Source organism: Gymnoscopelus braueri, assembly GCF_963280865.1.
Source record: "Gymnoscopelus braueri genome assembly, chromosome: 8".
In the NCBI taxonomy this organism is placed as follows: domain Eukaryota; kingdom Metazoa; phylum Chordata; class Actinopteri; order Myctophiformes; family Myctophidae; genus Gymnoscopelus; species Gymnoscopelus braueri.
Genome location: NC_137609.1, coordinates 33,671,651 through 33,686,151, shown reverse-complemented (window position 1 = coordinate 33,686,151; position 14,501 = coordinate 33,671,651). Strand labels below are relative to the sequence as shown.

The 14,501-nt window shown below is 41.4% G+C and overlaps 1 protein-coding gene across 1 annotated transcript in view; it reads right to left on the bottom strand.

Annotated features, from left to right (window-relative positions):
• The window catches only part of LOC308089943 (replication protein A 70 kDa DNA-binding subunit-like), a 74,390-nt gene extending 60,591 nt beyond the window's left edge, over positions 1-13,799 (bottom strand). Inside the window, exons 1-6 of the mRNA XM_080434918.1 lie at positions 13,654-13,799; positions 12,348-12,395; positions 11,411-11,498; positions 8,925-9,027; positions 8,358-8,440; positions 7,571-7,888 (exon numbers count right to left, since the gene is read on the bottom strand). Coding sequence (XP_080291044.1) covers positions 7,571-7,888; positions 8,358-8,440; positions 8,925-9,027; positions 11,411-11,498; positions 12,348-12,395; positions 13,654-13,686 — 673 coding nt within the window. The 5' untranslated portion in view covers positions 13,687-13,799. The remainder of the gene's footprint in view (positions 1-7,570; positions 7,889-8,357; positions 8,441-8,924; positions 9,028-11,410; positions 11,499-12,347; positions 12,396-13,653) is intronic.
• Between the last annotated feature and the right edge of the window lie 702 nt (positions 13,800-14,501).

The following is a 14,501-nucleotide window of genomic DNA, read 5'->3' as shown; positions in this document are numbered from 1 at the left end:
AGAGAGTGTGAGTGAGAGAGAGAAACTAAAGTGTAATGTACAGTATACATGTGTGGTGGGAGTATTGCATGTACAGTACGTGGTGGGAGTATTGCATGTACAGTACGTAGGCTGCCTGCTCTTCCAGTTCAAGGCCTCATGAATATTGTGACTCGAGGCTCCTCATGAAGAGAGAAAAAAGTGAGAATAAGGAGAACAAAAGGAAAAAGAAAAGCTAGCAGAGCTAACCTGCAAGGAACGGTTGGCGATGAATAATGAATCGTTTTTCAACTGCATTTCAGCAAATGTAAATATCTGGTCAGAATTTACATGCAGTAGCTCCCACTGGTAGCATTCTGCAGGCTATCTGAATGACAACCGTTTATTAATATTTCAACGTGAACACAGACACCTTGCTTGGAGTGACAGTGCAAAATCCTTGGAGTACACACCTCGGCAAGAGAGAAACCTTATTTTTGTTTCGTACTTTCTGAGAACAATCTGTTGAAATGATCAAATATTTTGGAATAAAAAGGTAAAAAAAAAAAGAAATGAAACTTGAATGCTCATCCCAACCCATTGAAGGCAAACTTGAGGATCAAACACGACATACTTAGAAAAAGCCTAATGATGCTTAATGAATGCCTAATGTCTAATGAAAAGCCTAATGATGATGATGATTGTGATCGTATAAAAATTGCTTAAAGGGATCGTTCACCGTATCAATTACTTACTTTTAGTTTTTGTCGCATTTCTGATCTAATACTTCAATTTCTATACGCCAATCGTCTTAACAAGAGCAGTACTATATTTAAAACGATCATTTATAAGCTGGACAGCAATAGGCCTCCCAGTGATGACACTGTTGTTTTGGAGTTTATTATTTTTATACAGTTTTGCCTTGGCCTCCTATTTATACTTCCTCCTTACGGGTTGATTTGGTTACACTCCAATAGTTAAATTATCATCGTAAATTAGCGCTGGAGGGTTCCCTGTTGTTCCATCTGTTGTATGTGCCTACAAAACAAAACAAGCGCACAGAATTGGTATTAGAGTCAACAAACTGTGTTCTATTTACTCCTGAGTCCCGAGGTGACATCTCACTAAGCGGGAGGTCCTGCTCAATCATGCTGGGAAGGTGGAAAAACACAAGCCCGCCTTGGCCTGTGTTTTTGACAGCTTGATTGTAAAAGATTTAGAGCAGTGGATTTCAAAAATAGCAAACATCAAGCTCACAACCTTGAAAGTGTTTGTGTTTTCAGATACATCCTGGGCACGAAAACGTTTGAGACCCACTGATTTAGAAGGCCTTTGTAGAATCGGCCTCAGGTCTTAATGGGTTAAAGTGAGTGTTTCCACAGTAAGTGTAGTGATGAAGAGGTGATTGGTTGAACACGTGAATGAACACTTTTGTCCCATGGCAACACCCAGCGGCCAAAGTGAAAAGATTTCAAGCGACTTTGGAAAGATATTTCGGTGGGAACGCAGCTTGAGTTTCAGTTACAGTAGACGGACCGCTCTTCACTGACACCAGATTTGCACACCGCCATACGCCGTGTTCCCACCGTCTACTTGTTTCACAGAAGCTGGATCATGTATTTCAGTTGCTTTTACATCAACCCCAAATGAGAGCGGGCACTGTGACTGGTTTTACTCCTGTGATGAACAAAAAAACAGCTGACTTCAAAAGATATGCTTAAGAGTAATGACTAACAACAACCTTCACAGAAATGTAGTGGAGTACAATATTTATCTTTGAAATGCAGTGGAGTAAAAGACATACACACACACACACACACACACACACACACACACACACACACACACACACACACACACACACACACACACACACACACACACACACACACACACACACACACACACACACACACACACACACACACACACACACACACACACACACACACACAACAATGCACTGAAGTAAATGTAATTGGTTACGGTGCACCACTGCATCCAATCATAACACAATTTAGATTCATACAGTACATGCGGGAAATGGTCAAGTGTTTTGGGTCAAATGTGTGTGAAAACAGAGTCATTCTGCCCTGGTGCAGAAGGCTCATTCTCAGTCATTAAGATCAAGGCTCTATGTGGTCAACAGAACAATGGCATGCAGCAGTAGAGACACTTTGTATCCGGAGGGATCTCTGAGGTAGCCACGCACGGATCAAAGGAGAGAGCGAGGAAGCACTCTGATGAGCTCCTTAATGCGGCACTGAGTGTTGAGGCAAATTACTCTCTCTCACCTTCTGTCATTTCCTCCCTCTCTCTGTCTGTCTCCCTTTCTGTCTCTCCCCATACCACCCCTACTACCCATCTCCCTCTTCACATCTCTTTCTATGTCTCTCACCCTCTCTCTCCCTCCCTGTACCCCCCCATCTACCCATCCCTCTCTGTCTCTCTCTTTATGAGGGGCCTAAACTCAGCGCAATATTCATGAAGCCTTGAACTAGAGGTACTGCCGGCCTACACTAGCCCCAACACTCAAACAGCACACGCACACACACACACACACATCCACACACGCACGCGTGAATGCACACGCACACACACACTATGCCCAACACTCATTATACATCCCCCACACGCCCACACAGCCAGCTTCTCCACAGAGAACTGTTGGATATGTTTCTGGCACATAACAAAATCAATGTCTGTCTTCAAAGCGGCCAGCTGTAGAAAACAACTTGACTGAGACAAAGGCCAAGATAAGAATAACAAAAGTCAAGTACAATTCCTGGGCTATGATACATGGCACTCCATCAGTGTTTCCCAAATACAGGGTCGCGACCTATTTTTGGTCACGGACCCGTTTTTATGGGTCACAAGTAAACACCCTCCCCCCTCCCTCGCCCCAGGGAGGCAATCGATCAATAGATTTTCAGAAAAATAAAATAAAAACTATAGTAAACTAGGGAAAATAGCCAATCTACAAGCTCACAATGTGCCGCATCACAACGCGAGAGAGACTGCATGTAGATCTGATGTGTTTACTAGTTTTGAAATAGGGTTTTGTGCTTGATTCATTTATTTTATGTTTGTGTCTCGAGCTGAAAAGGTTTGGGAACCAACCCCTGAACTAGATAGTGGTCGATGTGGTAAATGGTGCAGTTTATATAGCACTTTTATCCAAAGCGCTTTACATAGATTGGGCCCATTCACACACACATTCACACACTGCTGGCGGAGGAAACCATGCAAGGCACCAACCTGCTCATCGGGAGCAATTAGGGGATCAGCGTCTTGCTCAAGGACACTAACTCTGGGGGAGCCCGGGATCGAACTGGGAACCTCGCGGTTGCCATCCGGCCGCTCTGCCGGCCACTTTACCCCTGAGCCACTGCCGCCCCATATGTGGCACGCATGCCGCTTGCACGATGCACATGCAGGCAAATAGCAGAAATTGCCTAATGGGATAATTGGGACTTTATAGTTTCCATTTCATTAACGTGGCTAAGGGGCGCTGCTGCATTCTGCTGATGTGTTATTATGCTGATGATTACTAGAAGACAAAACTGTGCATTTTAGTTTCTTTCTTTGTCTTTAGGCTACAGTATCTCAACGTGGGGCTCACCTAGTAGGAGAGCATACCCCACAGTAAGTAACGCTTCAGTCCTTCCCATAGCCGGCCCAGGTTTGAATCCGACCTGCGGACCACTGCTGCATATCATCCTCCCTCTCTCCCGGCCTTTCCTAACTCTCTCTCTCACTGTTACTGTCAACAATAAAACAGAAAAGCAACCAAAAACTAAAAACAGGGGTTGTTTGGGGGTGGGCTGTTTTTTTTTGCAGGACTAATCATCTGGCCGCAGTATTAACATTATGTTAATCTATAAATCAGATCCTGGTTTAATTTTGTGAAGAAAATATAGTGTATAATAGTGACATTTGAAAGAGAAAACAACAACTAGAAAGCAAAAAAAAGCACATGCTGGGCATGAACAGCATTCAGACAATTTACCATACTGAAATCTTTGTAAACACATTCAAAAGCCTTCAACTGTATGCACAGGCCACCCACTAGTTAAGAGCTTAAAAGGTGACTTCAAGTTGTTTATATTATATGAAAAAAATAATTACCACAGTCTGCTCTCCCACTGTAACAACAGCTGTATGAAGTTAACGGGACCATAAATGATAATGCAGTACCCCTTTCCAACCAAGTCTCTGGCTCCCTCTGCTGGCGATACAAGGATTTTCAAATGGAGAGAGATTCTCAATTAACAATGTCAAAATGATCTCTTAATAGCGTTCTCATCATGATGAGGTCTTTTGGTAGGCTAACGCAGAAGTTCTACAGGTTCCTAGAGGCAGATTTCCAGTAACAGTTTTGCATTGGGTTAAGAAAATAAGCTACAGGTAGGCTATGCAGCAAAACAATAATCACACTTTTTGATATTGAACAATACAGTATGTGGTTCAAAGATCTCACTGTTTATAGGTTATTTTTTGCAATCAATGTAATATTTGATATTAATACAATAAAAACAATATAATAATTTATGATAAACAGACACGTGTTTGAAAACTTTGGACAGACCTACTGACCCACAGAGTGGCTTATACTAGCGGCAGGGTCTCAAGCTATAAAGCACATGGACAAAACAGCATTGAAAATGTGGCCATTGAATCTATAGCGCAAAAATGCTAACTCACTTCCGGAAACAAACTAACACTCTTGTTAATAGGCACAGCCAGTACTGGAAATAATTTGAATTAATGTTCTGTTATTACCACTACGCAAAGAGCTGAGTGATATGATGAAAATGAAAAGAAATGTCATACTGACTTTGACATGAATTTCATGGAGTTCCATTTAAGTTTGAAGATGGCTTATACTTACATTAAACCTTAAAAGAGTGAACTTTACTTTTTACCACTTACACCCTATAACTTAGATTAGGCCTCTATAATTGTATAGAGCTCTGTAGATCTGCTTTTTGTCAAATGTTTGCCCCAGAAATAGTGATGCTCGGGTTCATGAGGTTAATTCCACTTACACTAATAATGACTACATTATGGAATTCTGCATGTGCAGCGCTAGGTTATGCTACAGGAAATGTCATGCAATAAATGTTGGAGGAGCTTCGAGTGCATTGTTCTTGCCGTGTTTGAAAAGCATTAACGCCTTCAGCAGTCAAACCAAGTTGAACCTTTCTCTAGCTTGCCAAACAAGTTCTCTGAGGACGAAGTTGTTTTATACTCTGACTGTTCCCAACCTTTTCTGGATCAGGGCCCATAAACTCGGAAATCTCAAAAGGCGTTCACAGCCCACTCACCCATCTGACCACTTAACACGGCAGCCGAGTCCACGCACATTTTCATGTTTATTATAATGATCGGTCAAACGATTGTATTCCAGCTTCAATCAATGGATCTAACCTTATATACTTTGAGTTCCTATTTATGATTGATCACTATGAAAAGTAAGGTTTTAAAGAAATTATTTGGGGGCCCACTTGCATTATCCTCATGGCTCACAGGTTGGGAATCACTGCTCTATAAGGCTCCGCTCTGAGATCTCCACTGTTTGTTTTCATCAACCTACGACGAAGCTATGACATCATTTGTCTGTGACATTTTGCCATTTCTAGTGACAGACACAGTATAGACACAGTGTGTGCCATCTCTCTCCAAGAATTAATTGCCATCTGGTTGTGTCTGTGGTCCATCAGATAGGGATTCTAGAGATGATTCTATAACCTCCTCAGCCAACCTTTCTTCAAAACTGTCCATGGTACGTTGCTGGCAGTCACATTGCGGAAATAAAACGCCAGAAATCACAAGCCCACCTTGAGTTTCTGACTGAGGCTGCCACTAACAGATGGTTTTGCAATCGGTTAGCCGACATCATTATTCCGTTACTTAACGGTTATTTAAAAAAAAGTACAAAATCTAATATTTGTTTAAAGATTGAATTAACACATTGGGTGCCAAAACCGTATATATACGGTTTTGCGCATACTAACGTTGAGTGCCAAAACCGTATATATACGGTTTTTGAAAAAAGAAAAAAAAAATTACTTTTTTTTTTTTTTTTTTTCCTTCACAGCAACAGGAAATATCACTCCTACAAGATTTAGACTCCAATCCACCTCCTGGTTAACTTATGACTTCAAAAACCTGTATCTCGGCTCCTGTGCACTTTTTTCTTTTACAATGTTAATTTAACTATTTTCAACTGGCTGCAACTATGGAATGGATTTCCGAATGTTTTAAATTTTTTCCCCCCGATTGTACGAGACCTGTATGTGTGTAATGAGGGGATCACCGTGAGGACGGTGATCACTGAAAATATTTTGTGACTACTTGAAAAAGGTTCAAAATGTTTAAAAAGTCCTGGCACTCAAAGTATAATATTTTAATAAACCTCTGGCACCCAATGTGTTAACAGTGTAGCCTCAGGCTGAAATACTGTACAGTTACGATGACCCAAACTGAAATGAAAGCATAGCATAGCATGTCAGCGTATTTTGGTATCAATCTAGTGAGCACTGCAGTCTATTGAGTGTAAGGTTTACTGACGAAAACACCCGCTCCAATGGCACGACCACAGAGACTCCCCGGCACTCATAGAGAGCATAAGGCTAAGGTAGGCAGTCTGGGGAAACGGACAATGAGATCACGGATGTTAACCCCACCCCTGTCATTTCCAGGGGTGGGGAAACCTCGCCACTTTGTTTACTTGCCCTTTTCCCTCAGAAGTAACATAGTTATATCCGAGCGAGAGCAGTTGCATCGTGTTCTTCTTTGTACCCCAGCCCCCATCCATGAGTAATGGATCGCTTGGACACACAGGTGCTAATTTTAATTGATTGCATGTTGCTTGTGCAGCTGTTATATTTGAGCACCGTTTCACAAAGTTTACATGCAGCTTTGTCATCGTCTTTTCTTGTGAAATGGTACCAAACAGAGCTACACCTTCACTCTTGATCCCCCTCTCTGAACTAGTACCCGGTGCGCAAATGCGTATTTATTATTATGCAAATAGACTTATCAATAAGTCGATAGCATATTCTGTTTTTGTTTTTATTTTTTTAAACGGCAGACAGGCTAACCATTGACATCCCTATTTCTGACTAATAATTACACATGATGTTCGCATGGGTTCACTGCGGCAAAGAAAATAAGTAAGAAAATCTTGGAAATGCCAAAATGGACTTTGGCAAGGCAATGCGTTAGTTAGTTTTCTCCGCAACAATTATGTCATTTTATTCTTAACCAGAGACAGAACTAAACGTGGAGAAACAGCGCTCCGTGTTTATAGACCAAATATCTGGAACAAAATCCCAGAAAAGTGCAGGTCTGCTACAACTCCGTTGTTTTAAATCATGGCTTTCTGTGCTGCCTTATATTAAAGTGTGTTAATAATTTCTTCTGCACTGTAATTTGATTAAGATGTTTTTGCACTTTGCTCTTAATGTGTCTTACTACTTAATGTTTTGTGTGAAGCACTTTGAATTGCCTAGGTTCAGAAATGTGCTGTACAAATAGACTTGCCTTGCCTATGTTATTATCGGTATCAGGTATGATGAGGATACACATTCAACTGCCTGGCACTCACCGGACTTGGGGCTGTTTGATGGTCCAGGACGTGTAGCAGATGGAGATGCAAACGTGAAGCTGCTTGGAGTAGGCTTCTCAGGAGAGAAAGAGGTGCTTCGAGCACGCTTCTCGGGAGAAAATGGGACGCTTGGAGCACGCTTCTGGGGAGAGAACTTCATGGGAGAGAACGATGTGGTGCTTGGACTGGGCTTCTGGGGAGAGAACGATGTGGAGCTTGGAGCACGCTTCTGGGGAGAGAACGATGTGCTGCTTGGACTGGGCTTCTGGGGAGAGAACGAGCTGCTTGACATGGACTTCTGGGGAGATTTAGTCGTACCTGTAGGTTGAACACACTGCATAAAGGAGTTGTAGATGCTGAGGTGTAAAGTTTCCCCAAGTTAAAAAATTCCCTCACTTTTAAAAATGTCTCCGTGACCCACAAATACATGTCCATGGCCAAACTTGTACATGCTATCCACAAGTTTCCTAGGGCCTTGTGGGCATCACTTCCTGTCGATTTGATCAGGTATCTAGGGATCAAATCGACAGGAAGTGATGCCCACAACACCCTAGGAAACTTGTGGATAGATTAGAGGGAGTCATTAACCCTGTTGACCGAACCCACCAAATGGGGATACAGCCAATTGCGTCCTAACAGCTGAAAATAAAATTCCATGACTTTATGTTACATACCATAACCAGGCCTGGACAAGGGGCATTTTGAAATTCCATGACTTTTGCAGTTGTTTTTTTTTCTCTCAGGAGAGTGGAGACAGTGACACTGTAGCATGTTTTAAGAATCTTACCATATGGGGTAGGATTTCCAATCCTGTCTCCAATTTCCTCAGCCGACTTCATTACGTCCATGTCCAATATAATAACCACACGTCTGAAGAACAAACACATAAATAACATGAACAAAGTACAAAACATAATTATGCCTCTGCCAGCGGACGCCCAGAGGCATTATGTTTTTGGGTTGTCTGTCCATCCATACGTCCGTCCCACCCTTGTGAACATGATATCTCAGGAACGCCTTGAGGGAATTTCATGAAATTAGGCTCAAATTGTTATTGTGACTGTACAAAATAAGTCATCACTACTTTTACTATAAAATAACATAGCATATACTATAATATAGTATATGAGTCTAGTTCAATATATATTATTAATCTGGACAGACATGGCTGCAAACTGCAACTGGTTGGCGGAGGCATACAACCACAATGTGGCATTTCTACTTTAATACATAATATAGAGCGGGAGAGCCCAGGGAGTGAGTGAGGGAAGGAGGGAGAAACAGAGAGAGGAACATACGAATGAAGTAAAAGGGGGAATTAAAGGAGAAAATAACGCATGAATGAATACTCTACCTTCCATCTGACAGTGTGTTGGTGGTTGTCCTATTCAACTGGCACACACAGTGAACTGCCATCCGCTCAGACAGACTGTTTAACTGGGAGGCTAGCATGAAGTCTACACACACAGAAAACAAGTGGATAAGCACTTGCACAAACAGACCCACTTGAGGTACCATCTCAAAGACTATACAAACAAATGGAAAACTTGTAAGATTAAAAACGGTTATAAACACACCATATTCAACTGAACATAGAACAAATGTTCCAAATACATGCTAAATGATATGATAAAGGCTGACATTCACATTTTGTCTGGCCGAAATAAATTGGTGAAATTTACCGTGTCCCTATTTTAAAAGTTGGTCAGTGCTCCCATACATCCTTGGAAGTTGAGTCTTTTTAAACAGATGTTATCATCTGCTATATATTTATTTTGCTTAATCATAATGTTAGCCATGTAGGATTTTCTTAAAGTTTACATTTAACAGGCGGGAAATTCTAATTAAAGTAAAGGGAAGCAAGACAAACTGGTAGCAACAACCATGTACACAGTAAAAAAAACTATGTCCTCTCCCGACCTGGGATAGGGAATCAAACCCAGGTCTCCTGTGTGGGAGACCGTAAATCTACCACTCATGCAAGAGGGAATCCCCACTTGGCTAGGGGAATTATTGGGCTTATGAGCTTCAGGCAGTTGTCAACCCAGCAGGTGTCCAACACAACAATCTAAAATGTCTAAATGGAACAGTATGGAGACCAGACCACCTCTAAGCACTGCAGTTGTTCTAGCATTATTGTAATAATAATATAACATGCTCTACTTCAACGTTTTTCAGGCCGAGGACCCCTTAGCTGAGAGAGAGAGATGAAGCAGGGACCCCCCACTACATATTGGATTCATGTTAAATGTGGGTTTTAAACATTTAAACCCTCAATACTTTCGGCTCCGAAAATAACAACGCTCACAACGCGTCTGCGACGCGTTGTGAGCTTGTAGATCGGCTATTTTCGGCTAATGTTCCCCCCCAGAATGGGGATGCGAGGGTTCTAGTGGTTAATGTAAAAATAAAATAATAAAGTCCCTATCACACAAAGATTTGGCGGCCCCCTTGCAGTATCTCTGAGGACCCCCTGTTGAAGAGCCCCTGCTATACGGTCTACCATATAAACTGCTCAAAAAAAGTTTGGAAACTGAACTTCGGTCAATTATATCTCCCCTTTAATAATACCAATTGGTATTGTGTTTTATATCATTTCTATCGTTGATAAGTCACCTTTACAATGAGGTACAGTTTGTAAGGATCGGGCATTCGTGGAATGAGCAACACAGCTAAACGTGTGGGTAGCGCCTCCAAAAGTTTTTGGAAAAATCACCCAATATGCTTCTGTTGGTAATCGCTCTTGCTTTGAGCAACCTGCCAGCACACACATGCTGAGAGGTGTGTGACTGCCTCACAGGTAAGTGACTGGCACCTGAACATGGGTTCTGCAACTTTGTTGAGTTTGTGTTGATGATCCAAGCAGCAACACTGCCCATGGAAAGATGCCACGTTTGTCCCTTCAGGATAAGGCCTGTGCAATAGGGCAAGTGAAGCTGGTGTTCCGTTATGCAGAGTGACAGCATTATTTGGTGTCAGCCCTGGTACCATTTCCAAACTTAAGACCAAGTTCTTTTAGACTGGTGAAGTCAACAAGTAAGACAACAACCCAAGACCCCTTGCTTCACTGAGGAACCATAGATTTACAGGCAAGATTTGCACAATGGTACCAAAGACAGATGTCAAAGTTGCAGGACCCATGCTCAGGTGCCAGTCACTGACTGGCACACACCTGCCTGCAAATGGTACCACGGCTGACATCAAATAATGCGTAATATGCGTAACGGAGCACCAGCTTCACTTGCCCTATTGCACGGGCCTTATCCTGAAGGGACAACGTGGCATCTTTCCATGGGGGCAGTGTTGCTGCTTGGAGCATACACACAACCTCAACAAAGTTGCAGAACCCATGTTCAGGTGCCAGTCACTCACCTGTGAGGCAGTCACACACCTGTGACTACTGGCACACACCTCTCAGCATGTGTGTGCTGGCAGATAGCTCAAAACAAGAGCGATTACCAACAGAAGCATATTGGGTGATTTTGGCAACATTTTTGGAGGCGCTACCCACACTTTTAGCTGTGTTGCTCATTCCACGAATGCCCGATCCTTACAAGCTGTACCTCGTTGTAAAGGTGACTAATCAATGATAAAAATGATATAAAATACAATACCAATTGGTATTATTAAAGGGGATATATAATTGACAGAAGTTAGGTTTCCGAACTTATTTTGAGCAGTTAAAATTATGTTTTATTATGTTTTATTCATTCAAATAAGTTCAGAATCACAGCTTTAATGCTCAGCTGTTCACATTGTACCAAGATACAGCCTAGCGGCTAGCCTATATGTAAATAGATGGCATGTGATCGTGTCGACTGTCTGGAGTGTGCTACTCACAGATGCTGGAGTGCACACCGTCGCTCATCATCAGCCGGAACTTGGGCGGGCCGGGCCGGGCGGAACTGGCAGCCACCTCACCGATTTTCTGCCAAAACACCACAAAAAAAACTAACCTCGACAATGTAGATACAAATGGGAAAGGTGGTTATTATTAAAAGTTTCTATATGGATGTTTTTTTTATGCAGGATGTAAAGCAAGTCTGGTTGTGAAATACTATTACTAACAAAAACCCTGTGGGTGATGTTGTGAACACAAATCTCCTCTGCCAAATTATTGGTAAAAATAAGTATCAGCTTAGGTTTCATGGCTATAACTTTTACTGACCTAAAGCCCTGTGATTTAAACTGTAGTTTTTGGCCGTTTGTCATTGTAGAACATACAAAGACACACCTGACAACATTGTGTGAGTTGAAAATAATGTGCATATTATGTTCAGCTTAATTTCCGTTATGGGGGGGGGGGGGGTCATGTTGATACAAGGACATGCAAAGCTTGATGTTGAATGCCTTCTTAAAACATTGGTTCTCAACCTTTTCGGGCCACGACCGCCCAAAATTATCATATGTTAACTGGGGACCCCCCATCCACCCTGACAAGCACTTGGAATTGTAGGAGTTGTGGGCGGCATTCCATTTTTTGCTAAGAACAAGGCAAAAAAAATGAAAATAGCCGATCTACATGCCCACAACGCCTCGCAACGTGAGGTGTTGTGAGCATGTAGATCAGCTATTTTCAAAATGTTTTCCTCTTTCTTATGTAATATTTTACAATTTTTGGTCAATGTTTGACCATTTTCTATAGTATAAGGCCTTAAAAGTCCTTAAACTGTCATTTTAGAAATGTGCATATACCCTGTATACACTTATACTGTATGTTGGTCTGTTTACTTTTGAGTGAGAAAACAATGTTGCACATTAAAAGCACTTTACTTACCAGCACTTGAAGCACCGGTCTGTTCACCTCCACATCTTTCATCAGGGCCTACAGGACACACCAATCAACACTGTTCAACACACTGTTTGCAATGTTACTGCAACAGTCTACTTGACAGGGGTCTTCAACAGGGGGTTCTCAGATATACTACAGAGGGGCTGATGATTTTTTTTTCATTAACCACTTGAACCCTAGCCTCCCTATCCTGAGGAGAAATTTAGCCAAAAATAGCAGATCTACAAGCTCACAACGCCTCGCAGCTTGTAGATCTGCTATTTTCGGCAAAGAGGTTTGGTGTAGAGGGGGAAAAACAGCAGACCAAGTACAGGTTTTCAAATTATTGAGGGTTTAAGTGGTTAAAGGTAGGGTAAGTGATTTTCTTTGGTTAAAATAAGTGTTAAATAGCTCTATATTCTGATAGTACTCATTGCTATAGAGTGTTTGTTCAGTAAAAGGAGTCTCCTTGTCTCTCCAGTCTCTCTTTATAAAACAGAAAATGCATTTTCGTTTCAGTTTCAGTTTCATTTCCAATTGTATCCAATCAGGATAGAGAACTCAATCAGGATATAGATTAAACAAGTGAAATTGGAAGTGATGACACTAAGAAATGAGCAGGCAAAATTGGAACTGGAAGACTATAAAAATGAAGCTTTCTCCTGATTGGCTGAGATTTTGACACCTACTGGAAAATGTATTTTCTGTTTATTAAAGAGCTGGAGAGACATGGAGACTCCTGTTACTGAACAAACACTCTATAGCAATGATTACTATCAGAATGTAGTGCTTTAACCTTTTAACAAAATACTTTTTGTTTTAACCAAAAAATATCACTTACCCTACCTTTAACAGTCTGAAAATACATGAATCCAACATACACTGATGATACAAGTTACTGTCAAACAAGTCTATGAAGCCATCTATGAAATCTATGAAAAGGTTTAATCTGCAACACAATGGTATACAGTTATGTAGTGATGGGGTCCCTGCTTCATCTCCCTCTCAGCTAGGGGGTCCTTGGGCTGAAAAACGTTGAAGATCCCTGGTCTTTCTTTACATGCATGGACCCCAATGGAAACAAGCCATATAGTGCTTTCTTGGGTTTAATCCTTTTAGCAGACCTTGTATAGAACTGTACTTTCTGTGCTTTTTTTTTGTGCAAACTGTTAACAAAGTATTCAATCAATCTATCAAGTCTAGACTCTACTGTACTGCACGTTATTGCTGTATCTGCTTCAACAACATTAGCATGCAAGAAAAAACTCCCATCAATCATAATTTCATCATTATTGTATTGTTGACAGCCTACCTCAACGGCCCCCTCTGTTAATGTCACCACCATCCTCTCAATGCTTCATCTGATTGGCGTTTAAAGACACGGGGAATCGTTGAACTTGACGTTTAGTTGTTACACGTCTCTAGTGTTTTGGTTTGGTGTTTTATTTTACAGGGCTGCTGTTTGGACATGCGTGGTACAGCTGATCGGTTCTCGCGAGACTTTACAGCTTTCGCACTTCCTGGTTTCAGGAGTTAAAGAAGGAATGGCCATGTACGTCACGTTATGTGCGCTTCGTCTTTTACTTTGGATACAGGATAGGCGGGCACTTATAGGGACATCTGGGCACCTCGATAAAATGGGCTAATTTGTCCAAAATGGTAAAAATATATTTATATATATTTGAAAAATAGTCTTAAGTAATGTAAAGTATACATGATTAGAACATGCTTAAACATTCGACAATTAAGGTCTATTCTACAAATTGCTCCAATTTGCTAGAAAACCTGTATATCCAGTCATTTTGGGGCATAAACAAGAAGTTGAAGGATAAAATGAAGTCTGATGATGATGTATCGTGCATGTTCATCATGTGTACTTTACTTTACTTATTATTATTAGTAGTAAAAGTACAATATTTGCCTCTGAGATGTAGTGGAGACAGTATAAGTTAATACTGAAAATTGGAAATACTCCTGTACAGTAAAACATTACTCAAAACTGTACTTAAGTACAGTACTTGAGTAAATGTACTTAGTTACTTTACAACACCACTGATTGCATGATGACAACTTTTCTTCTCCAGTTTGCTGCTTCCCAGTGCCAGAGCCAGACACGTAACTGTGGCCCTTCCTTCTTCACACAGCCTTGGTTACCCCACG